Source organism: Tamandua tetradactyla, chromosome 16, assembly GCF_023851605.1.
Source record: "Tamandua tetradactyla isolate mTamTet1 chromosome 16, mTamTet1.pri, whole genome shotgun sequence".
Classification (NCBI taxonomy): Eukaryota; Metazoa; Chordata; class Mammalia; order Pilosa; family Myrmecophagidae; genus Tamandua; species Tamandua tetradactyla.
Window position 1 is genome coordinate 19097775 of NC_135342.1, and position 17601 is coordinate 19115375.

The window sequence follows — 17601 nt, forward strand, 5'->3', positions numbered from 1 at the left end:
AAAAAGAGGGAGGGGAGGAAGGAAAGAAACTGAAAGTGAAAAGAGGGAAAACGCCGACAACATCTGTGAACTGTGAACTAAACATGCTTATATTACAAAAAATAGCTGCCCAGGGTGCCGAGAGTGCCGGGCATTGCAGCTGCAGCGCATCCAGTCGAGGCACTTCCGCTGCAGGAGGGCGGGGCTGTGCCGTCGCTCTCGCGGGGCTTCTGGGAATTGTAGTCCGGGCGCTGCCTCAGGTTCACGCACGTCCGTGCTGGAGAGCTTGATGGCTCTCAGTCCCTTCAGGTGAGGTGAGTCAGCGTCCCCCTCCGCGCCGTCTCCGGGCTTTTCTGGCACTGATGTGAGGTCCGCAGGTGTCGGCCCTCGCCCTAGAGGAAGAGAAACCCCGGCCAGCGGTGGAGGGTGCGGCCTGGTGGCGGGAACAGCAGTTTGCGCTCCTTGGTGCTTGGGGTGTTCCGCGCGTCCCGGGGTTGGGGGCGGCTCCGGGTTGTGCCTCGCGGGGTTTCAGGGTGTTTCTGGCGCTTCGCAACCGCATCCCACCCTCCCCTCGTCTTCCACACGCTCTGCCGCTTTCGGAGTGTTATCTTAGAAGAGCTAATTTCTCCGTTTTTCCTCTGTAAAATGGGGCTAACAGTAGTAACCTACCTGGTAGGGGTGTTGGGAGAATTACGTGAATAGACGGGAAAATGCTTAGAACCGACACCTGGCGCATCCTGAGAAGGGATCGGTGGTCACCATTCTTATTTCTTTTCCGAGAAGTGCTCGATCCCTGAAAACTTTTGTGAACCCGGGATGGGGTCGGAGCTCAGCTGAGTGCGGTAGGCCTTTCTCTGATTACTGAAGCAAGCGGGGCTGTTCCGGGATTCCAAACGATTTTCCTCTCCTTTTTACGAAAGTAAGGAGTGAGCATCACCTACTGTGATCTTCCTGGACCAGAGACACAATCGTGATATCTCCAGCCTCCTCTGCGCCCTCGGCCCTGACCTCTTGAATGCTGTGTATCATTTCTGCTCTCAGTAGAAAAGACTTCTTTCACCCGTTAGCACGTTCTTCTGCTGGGAAAACGTTTAAAATTTTGTTAAATAAGTGGGAGATAGAATAGACATATGTTGATGAATGAGTAATAATTGATTAACATCTTGAATTGCAAGTATTCTTCTGATGGGTTTGGATGCATCAGTTAGCTTAATCCTCATGACAGACCTGTGACATAGTACGATTAGTATCCCTATTTTACAGATGATGTGGAAAGACCTTAAATTATTTGCCCAAAATCAAGCAGCAGGGAAGAGATGGAACTAGGATTTGAATTCGGGCTGCTTGGGTTTATACTTCTATGCCACATTCTCCTTCAGCCCTAAGAAGTGGGAATCCCTGTGGGAGGGGGAGAGAATCATTTTGTAATAAATTAGGAAGGTAATTTGGGACTTTAAGTAGATGACGCGAAGGATATGCTCATTTAATTAATTTCTTCTTTTTACATAACATTATAGTGTGTATTCTGATTGTGGTGGTAATGTGTGCTTATATAGAGAGTTTGAGAAATATGTGAGGAAGAAAGCTAAAAATTATCTTAGAAGAAATAATCGTAAACATGTCTTCCTCTTTAGTTGTTTCCGTGTATATATCTATTTCTGTGTTTTTAAAAATTTGTTTCACACTTATGGTACTTTTATATTTGCTAAATTATGATTATGAAAATTTCCCAATATAAACAAATATGGAGAGGATGACTTAATGACCTCTCACGTAACCATCAATGCTTGTCCACCTTCAACCATTGTCAACGTTTTGTCAATCTTGTTCTGTATTCTCCATCACCTTCTGCCCCCAACTTTTTTTTTTTAGCTTAGTATTTTATTGCAAATCTCAGCTTTGAGTCAAGAGGTGTTAAAATTGATTATCATAAATACATGGAGGCCAAGGGCAAGGGGACATTTATAACTACAGGGTTTTCAGGGATAACTAGAAGTATAGTAAATACCCAAGAAAGCTAGGGAACTCAAAAGAGTTGCAGTTAGAGAAGGGAAGATGATGAATTTTTTTTGCTTATTTGGAATTTAACTTGTTTTTGGTTTCTGATCAGGCTCTTCTCCTAGACTGAAGAGTCCTGTATAGTGGGGACTAATTTTTTTCCCCGCCTCCCCAGCACTTATGACAAGGGTTGGGAGAGAGATGTTATTTAGGTAAGAGTTGGTGGTTGGTGCAGTTGTTCAGTTGGCAGCTGAATGTAGAGGACACCTGCAGCTCTGAGAGATTGTTTCCTGGATTCCTAAAAATAGATATTAGGTGACAAAACAGAATTAAAATGATCCATACAGCTATTTCTTGCCCTTAATCTTGCTCATTTTTGTCTGGGTACAGAAGCCATAGCTTTTGCAGAGTATTCAAAAATGATATACTGCTAGTGATTATTCTTACATGTCTAAAAACGAGTTTCCTTAGGAATAACCCAGGACCGATATATCATTTTTGTACTTTTCTCCAGCTCACACTAACAATGGTGATAATAAGAGCAGTGAACATTTATTGGGTGCTTATTGTGAGTCAGGCAGAGTTTTCCAATGCTTTTCATGTATGACCTCATTTATTCCTAAAAGGAGCCCTATGAAGCACAAGAAAATAATTGATTTATAAAAGGTCACTCAGGCAATAACTGACAGTGCCAGAATTGAAACCCTGACAGCTTGATTCTGGAGCAGTCTTTTTGGTCACCATTCGCTTTCGTTAATCTAGCATGACAGGCAATAAGAACTTATATAGAATAACACAAAATCCCACTAGACAGTATCAAGGTGCATGGTCACTTGAGCTGGGAGTTAATGACTAAGGCTGAGGTGAAGGGAACAGGAAGCATGACAGAGAAGGAGCAACCCATGCACAGCCTGGAATCTCTTCTGGGAGAGTAATATTTCACAAAGTATGGACAGTTAGGACCAGGGAGAAATTGGATTGGAAAAGAGCAGCCGGACGTGGGAAGTTCCTGTATGTGTGGCATGCCCAAGACTGGACATTATCCTAGATGCATTGGGGAAGCCATGGAGATGTTTTCAAGAGGAAGAGAAGGTAATCAGTCTCCATTTTTGGACCCCTCTCTCTGGCATCAGGAAGTCATGAAAGAAGATGATATGATTGGGGATAAATACTGTTCATTTTGATTAGAGACAAAGCATTATGTGTAGTGGTTAAGATTTATGCTCTCCCTAGAAAATCTTGTGTTGCCAGGAAGTGTGGAAGGGTTGAGAGAGGATGGGGCTTGTCAAAGGAACCCATGAACCAACCTAAAAGAGTTTCCAGTGGCCAAAGCTGGATCGAATGGAGCAATGAAGTAAATACTCATGATACTGGATATTATCCTGTAGATCAAAATAATTACCATGAGTCCATGCTGATAAAAATAAATCAGAGAATAAATAAATACATGGGGGAAAATAAATAAATACATGGGGGAAATTCTTCCTTACAGTAGAATTTTAAAAAGTAAATGTAAGAGAAGAGAGGGAAATAGAAATGCACTATTAGGCAACACCACATTAATAATTGTTGCAGACACTTGCTTAGTCTCAAAATATCTCCCCAAAGATATTTATTAACTACAAAGGGAAACATATTTATTAACTGCAGCACCTCAACCAAGTGACCTAGGTTAACTTCTCCAGGAATAAAAGCTAGTGACTCCCTGAACCTAGGAATAGGACATATATCATTTTTGTTGTGTTCTTGCAAAAAATACTTATGAGCAACATCAGAAAAACCCAAAATGAGGGCCATGCTGCAGATAATTGACCACATCTTTCAAAAGTGTCAAAGACATTGAAGACAAGGAAAGACTGAAAAACTTAGAGACTGGAGGAAGACCAAGGGGAAATAAATAAATGCAGTGTGGGATCTTGGATAGGATTCTGACATGAATGAAAACTTTTAGTAGAAAAACTGGCAAAATTGAGTAAGGTCTTTGTATATAGTTAGATTAGTTGTAACCATGAGGTGAAGCTAGGTGAGAGGCCTATGGGAACTCACTGTATTATTTTTGTAGCTTCCCTAATAGTTTCAGATTAGTTAAGAATAAAAGGTTTTAAATAAGAAAATATTTGGGGACCAGATCTGGACTGCTTAGGTTTGAAAGCTACCTCTGACACCTATTGATGGAGTAACTTGGGGCAAGTCACAACCTGTCTCTGTTCAGTTTCTTAACTCATAATGTAGGGATCATGTTAGTATCTACCTCATATGTTTGTTGTAAGGATTGAAAGAGGGACTGTATATAAAATGTGTGGAATAATGCCTAGCACACATTGAGTGCTGAATACTGTCAGTTCTGAATAGTGGAATAGAGTACATCCACCCCAAGAAAAAGGAAACCAGGGATTGTAGGGGATACAAAGTTATTATTCTCTCCACCCCCAATTCTTTTGTTTGAGATTTAGCTCTAACCTACATCTGAACAAATATGAATATTAGTTATGATCATTATTTAATGTTACTTTGCTTGTTTTTTGAATTCACAAAGATCCTGGGATAATTAGGATGACTTCTATTGCTTGGGCAATAAATTTTAAAAGCTCTACAGTAATGTTAATCTGCTTGAGGGTTGAGAGCCCCTTAGCAATTAAGAGCATGTGCTCCTGGCTAAAGTTCCATCTCTCTGGCTAAATGCATAATCATGAACAATGTGGTTTAACATCTCCAGATCTCCTCAACTATAAAATGGGCATCAAAAGTGTCTACCTCTGAGGGTGAGGTAGAGTTTAAATGAGTTATCCATGGTAAAGCACTTGTAACAGTTACCTGCTCTTATTATTTTATTATTTTAAGGCCTGCAGTTCCTTGTAAATAGAACAGACTGCTTAGATTGATCTTTGCATTTCTTCTGGCTGTTACATACCATGCTTCTGATCTCATTTGTGAGGATTTGAGAGAAGTGACTCTTTTCTTTTGTGTCTCGTTTCTTCTCTTTTCCCTTAGTCCCATACACTGATGAGGAAAAAAGAGTTGAAGCCTGGCAGTAGGAGGGGCTTGCTAGAAATAGGAGGTAAGGACCTTAAGTCCTCAGACTGGCAGACTCTGGAGGGTTGTTTGAACTGATGGTAGAGAACTGCTCAAGGTTTTTGCACTATTTATTTCCTCTTCCTAGAATCAGAGATGCTCTAGATCATTCTTCCCCCAGATACATACATGGCTTATTCCCACAATCCTCTCAAATATCTGCTCAAATGTCACCTTTATCAGAAAGGCCTTCCCTCACCATCCTTACGAAAATATCACATTACCATCTCTCTACTTTTCTTATTATTTCCTTGTTCAAGTTTTCATTTTGAAATAATTTCAAGCTTACAGGACAGCTACAAAAATAATACAAAACCCAGACAGAGAACTTCAGCATACCCCTTCTCTCAGATGCCCAGATCCATCAATTTTAACATATTGCCACATTTATTTTATCATTCTTTTTATTTATCTACCCATCCATAAATCTAGCCATCTGTAGTAATTATCTGTTTTCTAAATATTTGAGAGTAGATTGCATATATCATGTTCCTTAAACATGCATATGGAAATACTTCCATAAATATTTCCTAAGAACAAGGATAATCACTGTGTAACCACTTTAAATGCAGTTGTCAAGTTCAGGAACTTTAACATTGATATAAAGCTTTCAGTCTGTATTCCAGTTTTTCATATCTTACAGTATTGTCCATTTGTGCCTTTTCTCCTACATTATTAGATTCAGTCTAGGATTGTCTATTGCATTTAATTGTCATTGTTTAAAGTTTGTTCTTCTTTTTCATTATGAAAACATAGACAACAAAAATCCCCTGCTTTCTGTCTAGTCACCAGCTGGCATATTGTAAACTTATCAGATGATTTGTTTATTACATGCCTCCCCTACTATAATTTCACCTTCATGAGAATAGGGACTTTGTTTTATCACTGATTTATCTTTGATAGACAGACTTCGCCTGGTGCTTGGTAGGTGTTCAATGTAAAGGATTTTTTTTTTCAATTTTAGTAACATATATAGCCTAACATTTCCCATTTTAACTACTTTCAGATTCAACCATTCATTTTTTTCATAAAATTTCCAAAGAGATTTACGAAATCTCTTGGAGAATGCTTGCTGCATTCCGTGAAATCTGCTAGATGCTGGAGGAAGAATAGTGAACAAAACAATGTAGCTTACATTCTGTATATGGTGAAAAATATAAGCAGGCAACATACATAAGTAAAACATGCTAGCAAATTTTGATGCTAATATAAAAAGGGAGGAGTGGCAAAATGGAAGGGATAGGGTAGGAGACAAATTATATAAAAGATATCCAGGGAAAAACTCTTGAAAGAGATGAAATTTGAGGAAGGACTGATGGTTTTTAATAAAGAAACCAGTAAATACACAAATAAAAAAATTTGCCTTATCCAGATTTCACTTTTTGCCCTTTTATGAATCCTCCCCCTTCTAAGGATGCCCTTGATGTTACTCAACAAGGCGAGTAAGAGACCCAGAGGAAGAAATTGAAAGAGAAAAGTCATGCTTTCCTCCTTCCAATTAGGAACAGCCTCAGAATTTTATAGCTCAGAAGTACCCCAGAAATAATTAGTTTATTTCATGCTGGACTGAAGGTGTTTTCAGTTCTTTTATTCCATATGTTTCGAGTACTTCCTGTACTCCAGGTGCTGGAAATAAAAAATTAGTATTAATCATCTCACAGGCAAAACAGGCATTTAAAATCTCTAATTTACCTTCCTTGTATGGTGATAGGAAACTTTCAGAGGAGGGATTTGAAGGATGAATGAAAATTCTCCAGGAGAAGAAAGGGGAAACCAGTATTCAGTTAGCGGGAATGATAGGAGGAAAGGCATGAGAGGACTTGACAACCCAGGAATAAGCTGTCTGAAAAGTCAGGCCTAGAAAAGTGGTCTTGCTGCACATCTTGCTGTGGAGAGCTAAGGCAGGCACCCAAATCCCACTTGCTTTTTCCTGCTAAATATCGTGAAATGTCAGGTCTCCTTGCAAAACCCTGTTATTGAACAGAGCAGGAGATGCAGACATACCGAGCTAGTAGAAAAGGAATTGGAAATTATGAACTGATCTCTCTCCCAAGCTTTAAACACTGCCTCATCTCTTCCCTTCTAGAGTACTTCTGCTTGCAGTAGAAGTATCTGCAAACATAAGTAGCTATGGTATATTGAATGCTTACTTGTATTTATTCATTGATTTTTTTTTATTATGAAATATAACACATGCATAAAAAAGCAATAAATTTCAAAATACTTTATAATAAGTAGTTATAGGACAGATTTCAGAGTTTGGTCTGGTTTACTGTTCCACAATTTTAGGTTTTTCCTTCTAGCTGCTTCCAAGACACTGGAGACTAAAAGAAATGTCAATATAATGATTCAACAGTCATACTCATTTGTTAAATCCTATCTTCTCTGTTATAATTCCTCCTTCTCCTTTGAGCTTTCTCCCAGTCTTTAGGGGTATTTGGACTACGGCCATTCTGACTTGAATTCCGTGTTGGAAAGGTGTTGATAATATGGGGTAGGGGGATGGAACTAGTTGATGTTCTGGAGAGGCTGGCTGTTCTGGAGTTTCAGGACTTATCTGGCCTAGGGAACCATCTGGAGGTTGTAGGTTTCTTTGTAGAGTCTCCAATAGAGCCCTAGGTGTTCTTTAGGGTTGGCAGTAATGATTTTGATTGGGGTTTGGCAAACCACGGTTAATAGCAGTATCTAGCTTCACTTCCGTAAGGGTAGCCTCCAAATATACAGCCTCTCGATTCTGTTTGAACTCTCTCAGCCAGGGATACCTTATTTTGTTATAATTATTTGTCCCTATTTGCTCAGGCAGGCATTGTCAATCCCACACTCAGTGCCAGGCTCATCCCTGGGATTCATATCCCACATTGCCAAGCAGACTTTCACCCCTGGATGTCATATCCCACATACAGGGGGAAGATAGTGATTTTCCTTGCATAGTTGGGTTTAGAAAAGGGGGGCCACATCTGAGCAACAGGAGATGTCCTCTGGAAGTAACTTTTAGGCATAACTGTAGATAGATCTAGCTTCACAAGAGGAAGCCTTAAGATCAAGGTCTTGGCCTATTTATTTAGGAGTCCTTAATGTTTGAGACTGTATCAGGGGGTTCCCAGTGGTAAAGCTTAATAGTTCCATATTTTTTTTCTTGTCCCTCAAGGGACTTTGCCACTACTTTTTTGGGGGGGGTGCATGGTCCGGTAATCGAACCCAAATCTCCCGCATGGAAGGCGAGCATTCTACCACTGAACCACCACCAATGCTTTTTTTTTTTTTTTTTTTTAATTTTTATTAATAAAACCAAACAACATGCAACATGAACATTCTTAACATATGAATATTCCATACTTGGTATGCAGTCCGTGGCTCACAATATCACATAGTTATATATTCATCATCATGATCATTTCTCAGAACATTTACATCGCTCTAGAAAGAGAAAGAAAAAGAAAAAGCTCATACATACCATACCCATTACCCCTCCCTCTCATTGACCACTAGTATTTCCCTTTACCCAATTTATTTTAACATTTGTTCCCCCATTCATTTATTTTTAATCCATATTTTTTACTCATCTGTCCATACTGTAGATAAAAGGAGCATCAGAACAAGGTTTTCACAGTCACATACTTTGCGAAAGCTATATCATTATACAATCATCTTAAAGAAACATCCACCAATACTTTTTAGTTATCTGCTCACCATACTCTGGAATGTATCTGAGCACTATATTTAGCTATACAGCATAACAAGCCCTCATTCCCATTCTGGGCTCCATGTATTTGGGTTGTTTAAATGATCTGTACGAACAGGTTGAGTTAGATTATGTGCTACAGAAAATTTAGATTTTGCACAAAGTAAGCTTTTCTTCCTTTAGTCTCATTGAGTAGATGAAGTTCTAAAAATATAGACAATATCCTCCTTACCTCTGTATTCTGATTTGCCTTAGTCCTGACCTGATAAGCTTCATTCTTTGATTGAATCCTGATCTCTTTTTCAGTTTCTTTAACAGTTGTTGTATGTGGCAGTGCCGACTCTTGGAGCTGCGGAACTCCTACTCTGAGTCTTAGGTTTCACACAGGTGCCCAAAGTTCCAAGGAAGTACCAGGTTATATCTGTGTAGCACAGCCTCTCAGAATCTAGGAATAATAGTTACAGCTCCAGACTAAATTTGATGGCTATAAGAGCTTACAATCTAGACCCCTGTTTTCTTATAATTATTTTCTAAAAGAAACATTTATTAATAACACTTTAAGGTAGATGCTATTATTATCCCCATTTTATTAGATGAGGAAAGAGTTCCCCAAAGCTAGTAAGGTAGAAGAGTCAGTATTAGAATCTGATGAGCTGGCTCCATTCTCTCTCAGCAGTTAATTTTCAGTAGAGTCTAGTCTTTAAATCCCTTTCCTCCTATCCGTAAGGACCTCTCTCCCATCTCTTGGGATTTTTGATTAAAAACAGCTTGGAAACAAAATGAGGGTCCCAGGCTCTGGAGTCAGTGCACTCTCACCTTTCGCCAGCCTTGTGACTTCAAGTAACTTATTGTCACTAATCCTCAGCTTCCACATCTGTTAAATGAAAACAAAATCATCCTATCATCACTTACTGAGAGCTTATATAATATGCCAGGTGTTAAGCCAGGCTCCCCCCCATTCATTTAATTGAAATATGATTCACATGTTATAAAATACACACTTTTTAAGTGTACTAGTCAGGCTTTTTTAGTATATTCACAAGATTTTGCTACTCTCACCGCAGTTTAATTCCAGAACGTTTTTATCAGACTAAAAAGAAACCTCATTCTCCTTAGCTGTCAATTTCCCTGCCTTCCATTCCCTTCTCTACCAGCCCTGGACAACCATCCATTTTCCTGCTGCCTCTAGATTTGCCTAGCCACAGCTTGACTGTCACGCAGTGATTCCCCAAAGCGACCCAGAATTTAGGTCCTTTACTTATAGTGATACAGAGTCTGTTAAGCTTTTGTTTAAAATGAAGAATCTAGCAGAGTCATATTTTATTTTTTCACTGTTTAAGGAATTTTTATTAAAGCAAGAATTTTATAATCCGAATTATGTTTCCTTGCTTAGTTATCAGTTCTTTTATCTAAAGCCTAAGTGACAGTCTGAGCTATTCCACAGTGAAGAATTACAAAATTAAAGAAAGGAATGCTTTAAATTTTTGTACTTGTTGAAAATTCTTTTTCCCAGGATCTATAAAACTTTAATATGTTTTTATATTTTACTATTTTTTGTGTTTTTTTAAATCAGTAAGTAATCTAGGGCTAGCATTGTGTTTCCAGGGTGCACGATTGATCAGGGTGCACGATAAAAAACTTGTGCTTCACCGAAGAAAAATATCTGAACATCAAAAAACTAAATATTGTGGAAAAAAAATGCAAAATATAAAATAAATTTAAAGAGGAAAGGAAAGTTTGAACCTTATGTACCAAGCAAATGCCAGAATCATTTTAAATTAGTTTTCCTAAAAGAAAAACCTTGCCATGGTGTGCATGGGATGTGAGGGGAAGTACTATTAAGATGGTTCTGGCTACATGAAGAAAATTCCCTTACATCAGTACCTTTTTAAGATGTCAAATGCTGATGTCAATTATACATCACTCCAGGATGACAGAATTCTAAGTAGTATAGCCAGTCTTTTCAGAGGGAAAGGTGAATTTCTCAAGACAGAACAATGGATATTCTCTAAAATGTTGATATTGTGAAAGACTCCTTTATGAAAAAATTATGACACAAATGTATCTCCCAAAGAACTGGTACTGAAACAGATAAATGTACATGATTGTTCTAATGGCATATTCACAATAACCAGAAAGTGAAACAGAATCAGTGGATGACTGGACAAACAAGTTGTGGTATGTTCTTGCAGTGGGATGTAATTCAGCCATAAAAAGATAGAAGTGCTAATAGATACTGTAACTTGATGAACCTTGAAAACATTATTGCTAAATGAAAGAAGCCAGGTACAAAAGGTCACAGAGTATGTGATTCCACTTAAATGAATATCTAGAATAGGTAAATCCATAAAAACAACTTGCAGGTTTGGTTGCCAGAGATTGGAGGATGGGGGGAATGGGGGAGCAAATGCTTAATGGGTACAGTGTTCTTTTGAAATAATGGAAATGTTTTGGAAGCTGTATAGAGTTGGTGGTTGCACAACATTGTGAATGTACTAAATGACACCCAATCATTCACTTTAAAATGGCTAGTTTTATGCTATGTGCATTTTAATTTTTGAAAATAATGACAAAAGATGTCATCAAGCACAATTTTATGATTCACAACATTCTGTTTCTCTGTAGTGGTAAGGAAGTCATTTATGAGTGTTATATCTACATATACTTTTGGCTCCCCACAACACTGTGAGGTAAACACTGTTCTTCTTACTTTGCAGGTGATGGACTTGAGGCACAGGGAGGTTAATTAACTTAACCAGGGCCAGTTAGTAGCAGCACCAGGGCTTGACACTAGACCTTCTTGTTGCCAGTACTTTCCACCATCCTTCTTTTTCCCATGATGCCCAGGATGAGAATGATCACCCTGGGAGCTGCAAGGGGCTCTTGTGTTAGGCTCTCTGCTTATAGTTGGGCAGGTTGTTCACTGCTTAAGGGCCCCTGGCTGAGAGGTCAGTTAGATGTACTGATGGAGGAGTCCCTTTTTGTAAAAATTCATGTAGACTAGGGTCTGCATCTCATGGCTTCTTTCTCCATTCCCAGCTCTGCCTTGCCTGGATTCTTACCTCCTGCAAAGGTGCAAGAGAAAATGACCCGGTTTCAGGTGAGTTGAGTTTTGATTTTTGTCTCTTAAAATGATATCTCTTTTCTCGAAGACTACACACATTTTTTTTCTCTTTGTGAAAGATAAAAGAGGACAGCAGGTATTTGTTATGTGCTAGTTACTTGCTTTTTAATTTGTTTATTTTTCATTTTTGTGTGCAGCTTTTGTTTTGTTTGTAGTATTGTTTTATTTTGTCATCTTTTCTCACATAGTAGTGCAAAAATTCGTAGTTATCAAAATTTAAATTAAAATAAAGCCACAATATTACACTGCTTGCCAGTCAGCTGTTTTCCCTACTCTGCAGAAATAGCTAAAGGAAGTTTTCTGAACAGAAAGAAACGAGAACAGAAATATTTAATGAAATAAGTATAGTATGGTAAAGCAACTTAAAGGGAAGTGAGGTTCCTATACCTTCCATGCATTCATAAATGTTGACTCCAGCAGACTGTCATGTGTATATATTATGTAATACCTAGAGTAGCTACTAAGGTAGTTGCAAAAGAGATTCAAGAGAAGGAGCAAACAAAATAGAGAGATCACATATAGCCTCTACCCAGTATACCCCAATAGCTACACCTTAAGCACCTGTAGTACAATATCATATCCAGGGAATTGACATTGGTATAACGTGGGTGTACAGTGCTATGTCATTTTAACATGTGTAGATTTGTGTAACCACCACTTACGCCAAGATACAGAACTTTCTTCTTATCAGGGAGATCTCCTGCAGCTCGATTACAGACACATCCACACCCTACCCCCTTCCACCTTCCCTAAGCCCTAGTAAGCATGAATCTGTTCTCCAGCTCTAAAGTTTTGTCATTTTGAAAGTGTTACATAAATAGAATTATTCAGTTCACACATGTTGAGGTTGGCTTTTCTCACTCAACATAATGTCCATAAGGTCCATCACAATTTGTGCATATATCAATAATTCATTCCTTTTTATTACAGAGTGGTATTCCTTGCTCTGGTGTACCATGGTCTGTTTAGCCAGTCACCATTGAATGACCTGGATAAGTTCCAGTTTGGAGTCATTTAGAGTAAAAATGGCTATGGACAGTCATGTTCAGCTTTTTATGTAGATATGTTTTTTTTTTTTTTTATTAATTAACGGAAAAAAAGAAATTAACCCAACATTTAGAAATCATACCATTCTACATATGCAATCAGTAATTCTTAACATCATCACATAGATGCATGATCATCGTTTCTTAGTACATTTGCATCGGTTTAGAAGAACTACCAACACAACCGAAAAAGATATAGAATGTTAATATAGAGAAAAAAATAAAAGTAATAATAGTAAAAACAAAACAAAACAAAACAAAAACCTATAGCTTGGATGCAGCTTCATTCAGTGTTTTAACATGATTACTTTACAATTAGGTATTATTGTGCTGTCCATTTTTGAGTTTTTGTATCTAGTCCTATTGCACAGTCTGTATCCCATCAGCTCCAATTACCCATTATCTTACCCTGTTTCTAACTCCTGCTGGACTCTGTTACCAATGACATATTCCAAGTTTATTCTCGAATGTCGATTCACATCATTGGGACCATACAGTATTTGTCTTTTAGTTTTTGGCTAGACTCACTCAGCATCCATGAGTGAGTTCTCTAGGTCCATCCATGTTATTACATGCTTCATAAGTTTATCCTGTCTTAAAGCTGCATAATATTCCATCGTATGTATATACCACAGTTTGTTTAGCCACTCGTCTGTTGATGGACATTTTGGCTGTTTCCATCTCTTTGCAATTGTAAATAACGCTGCTATAAACATTGGTGTGCAAATGTCCGTTTGAGTTTTTGCCCTTAATTCCTTTGAGTAGATTCCCAGCAATGGTATTGCTGGGTCGTATGGCAATTCTATATTCAGCTTTTTGAGGAACCGCCAAACTGCCTTCCACAGTGGTTGCACCATTTGACATTCCCACCAACAGTGGATAAGTGTGCCTCTTTCACCCCATCCTCTCCAGCACTTGTCATTTTCTGTTTTGTTGATAATGGCCATTCTGGTGGGTGTGAGATGATATCTCATTGTGGTTTTGATTTGCATTTCTCTAATGGCCAGGGACATCGAGCATCTCTTCACGTGCCTTTTGGCCATTTGTATTTCCTCTTCTGAGAGGTGTCTATTCAAGTCTTTTTCCCATTTTGTAATTGGGTTGGCTGTCTTTTTGTTGTTGAGTTGAACAATCTCTTTATAAATTCTGGATACTAGACCTTTATCTGATATGTCATTTCCAAATATTGTCTCCCATTGTGTAGGCTGTCTTTCTACTTTCTTGATGAAATTCTTTGATGCACAAAAGTGTTTAATTTTGAGGAGCTCCCATTTATTTATTTCCTTCTTCAGTGCTCTTGCTTTAGGTTTAAGGGCCATAAAACTGCCTCCAATTGTAAGATTCATAAGATATCTCCCTACATTTTCCTCTAACTGTTTTATGATCTTAGACCTAATGTTTAGATCTTTGATCCATTTTGAGTTAACTTTTGTATAGGGTGAGAGATATGGGTCTTCTTTCATTCTTTTGCATATGGATATCCAGTTCTCTAGGCACCATTTATTGAAGAGACTGTTCTGTCCCAGGTGAGCTGGCTTGACTCCCTTATCAAAGATCAAATGTCCATAGATGAGAGGGTCTATATCTGAGCACTCTATTCAATTCCATTGGTCGATATATCTATCTTTATGCCAATACCATGCTGTTTTGACCACTGTGGCTTCATAATATGCCTTAAAGTCAGGCAGCGCGAGACCTCCAGCTTCGTTTTTTTTCCTCAAGATGTTTTTAGCAATTCGGGGCACCCTGCCCTTCCAGATAAATTTGCTTATTGGTTTTTCTATTTCTGAAAAATAAGTTGTAGGGATTTTGATTGGTATTGCATTGAATCTGTAAATCAATTTAGGTAGGATTGACATCTTAACTATATTTAGTCTTCCAATCCATGAACACGGTATGCCCTTCCATCTATTTAGGTCTTCTGTGAATCTTTTAGCAGTTTTTTGTAGTTTTCTTTATATAGGTTTTTTGTCTCTTTAGTTAAATTTATTCCTAGGTATTTTATTCTTTTAGTTGCGATTGTAAATGGGATTCGTTTCTTGATTTCCCCCTCCGCTTGTTCATTACTAGTGTATAGAAATGCTACAGATTTTTGAATGTTGATCTTGTAACCTGCTACTTTGCTGTATTCATTTATTAGCTCTAGTAGTTTTGTTGTGGATTTTTCCAGGTTTTCAACGTATAGTATCATATCGTCTGCAAACAGTGACAGTTTTACTTCTTCCTTTCCTATTTTGATGCCTTGTATTTCTTTTGCTTGTCTAATTGCTCTGGCTAGAACCTCCAACACAATGTTGAATAATAGTGGTGATAGTGGACATCCCTGTCTTGTTCCTGATCTTAGGGGGAAAGTTTTCAATTTTTCCCCATTGAGGATGATATTAGCTGTGGGTTTTTCATATATTCCCTCTATCATTTTAAGGAACTTCCCTTGTATTCCTATCTTTTGAAGTGTTTTCAACAGGAAAGGATGTTGAATCTTGTCAGATGCCTTCTCTGCATCAATTGAGATGATCACGTGATTTTTCTGCTTTGATTTGTTGATATGGTGTATTACATTAATTGATTTTCTTATGTTGAACCATCCTTGCATACCTGGGATGAATCCTACTTGGTCATGATGTATAATTCTTTTAATGTGTTGTTGGATACGATTTGCTAGAATTTTATTGAAGATTTTTGCATCTATATTCATTAGAGAGATTGGTCTGTAGTTTTCTTTTTTTGTAATATCTTTGCCTGGTTTTGGTATGAGGGTGATGTTGGCTTCATAGAATGAATTAGGTAGTTTTCCCTCCACTTCGATTTTTTTGAAGAGTTTGAGGAGAGTTGGTACTAATTCTTTCTGGAATGTTTGATAGAATTCACATGTGAAGCCGTCTGGTCCTGGACTTTTCTTTTTAGGAAGCTTTTGAATGACTAATTCAATTTCTTTACTTGTGATTGGTTTGTTGAGGTCATCTATGTCTTCTTGAGTCAAAGTTGGTTGTTCATGTCTTTCCAGGAACCCGTCCATTTCATCTAAATTGTTGTATTTATTAGCGTAAAGTTGTTCATAGTATCCTGTTATTACCTCCTTTATTTCTGTGAGGTCAGTAGTTATGTCTCCTCTTCCATTTCTGATCTTATTTATTTGCATCCTCTCTCTTCTTCTTTTTGTCAATCTTGCTAAGGGCCCATCAATCTTATTGATTTTCTCATAGAACCAACTTCTGGTCTTATTGATTTTCTCTATTGTTTTCATGTTTTCAATTTCATTTATTTGTGCTCTAATCTTTGTTATTTCTTTCCTTTTGCTTGCTTTGGGATTAGTTTGCTGTTCTTTCTCCAGTTCTTCCAAGTGGACAGTTAATTCCTGCATTTTTGCCTTTTCTTCTTTTCTGATATAGACATTTAGGGCAATAAATTTCCCCCTTAGCACTGCCTTTGCTGCGTCCCATAAGTTTTGATATGTTGTGTTTTCATTTACATTCGCCTCAAGGTATTTGCTAATTTCTCTTGCAATTTCTTCTTTGACCCACTCGTTGTTTAAGAGTGTGTTGTTGAGCCTCCATGTATTTGTGAATTTTCTGGCACTCCGCCTATTATTGATTTCCAACTTCATTCCTTTATGATCCGAGAAAGTGTTGTGTATGATTTCAATCTTTTTAAATTTGTTAAGACTTGCTTTGTGACCCAGCATATGGTGTATCTTTGAGAATGATCCATGAGCACTTGAGAAAAAGGTGTATCCTGCTGTTGTGGGATGTAATGTCCTATAAATGTCTGTTAAGTCTAGCTCATTTATAGTAACATTCAGATTCTCTATTTCTTTATTGATCCTCTGTCTAGATGTTCTGTCCATTGATGAGAGTGGTGAATTGAAGTCTCCAACTATTATGGTATATGAGTCTATTTCCCTTTTCAGTGTTTGCAGTGTATTCCTCACGTATTTTGGGGCATTCTGGTTCGGTGCGTAAATATTTATGATTGTTATGTCTTCTTGTTTAATTGTTCCTTTTATTAGTAGATAGTGTCCTTCTTTGTCTCTTTTAACTGTTTTACATTTGAAGTCTAATATGTTGGATATTAGTATAGCCACTCCTGCTCTTTTCTGTTTGTTATTTGCATGAAATATCTTTTCCCAACCTTTCACTTTCAACCTATGTTTATCTTTGGGTCTATGATGTGTTTCCTGTAGACAGCATATAGAAGGATCCTGTTTTTTAATCCATTCTGCCAATCTATGTCTTTTGATTGGGGAATTCAGTCCATTAACATTTAGTGTTATTACTGTTTGGATAATATTTTCCTCTACCATTTTGCCTTTTGTATTATATATATCATATCTGATTTTCCTTCTTTCTACACTCTTCTCCGTATCTCTCTCTTCTGTCTTTTTGTATCTGACTCTAGTCCTCCCATTAGTATTTCTTGCAGAGCTGGTCCCTTGGTCACAAATTCTCTCAGTGACTTTTTGTCTGAGAATGTTTTAATTTCTCCCTCATTTTTGAAGGACAATTTTGCTGGATATAGGAGTCTTGGTTGGCAGTTTTTCTCTTTTAGTAATTTAAATATATCATCCCACTGTCTTCTAGCTTCCATGGTTTCTGCTGAGAAATCTACACATAGTCTTATTGATTTTCCCTTGTATGTGATGGATTGTTTTTCTCTTGCTGCTTTCAAGATCCTCTCTTTCTCTTTGACCTCTGACATTCTAA

The 17601-nt window shown here is 37.9% G+C and overlaps 1 protein-coding gene across 1 annotated transcript in view; it reads left to right on the forward strand.

The window, feature by feature from the left end:
* The first annotated feature begins 236 nt into the window (after positions 1-236).
* The window catches only part of LOC143659028 (uncharacterized), a 30860-nt gene continuing 13495 nt past the window's right edge, over positions 237-17601 (forward strand). Inside the window, exons 1-2 of the mRNA XM_077131524.1 lie at positions 237-288; positions 11771-11831. Coding sequence (XP_076987639.1) covers positions 269-288; positions 11771-11831 — 81 coding nt within the window. The 5' untranslated portion in view covers positions 237-268. The remainder of the gene's footprint in view (positions 289-11770; positions 11832-17601) is intronic.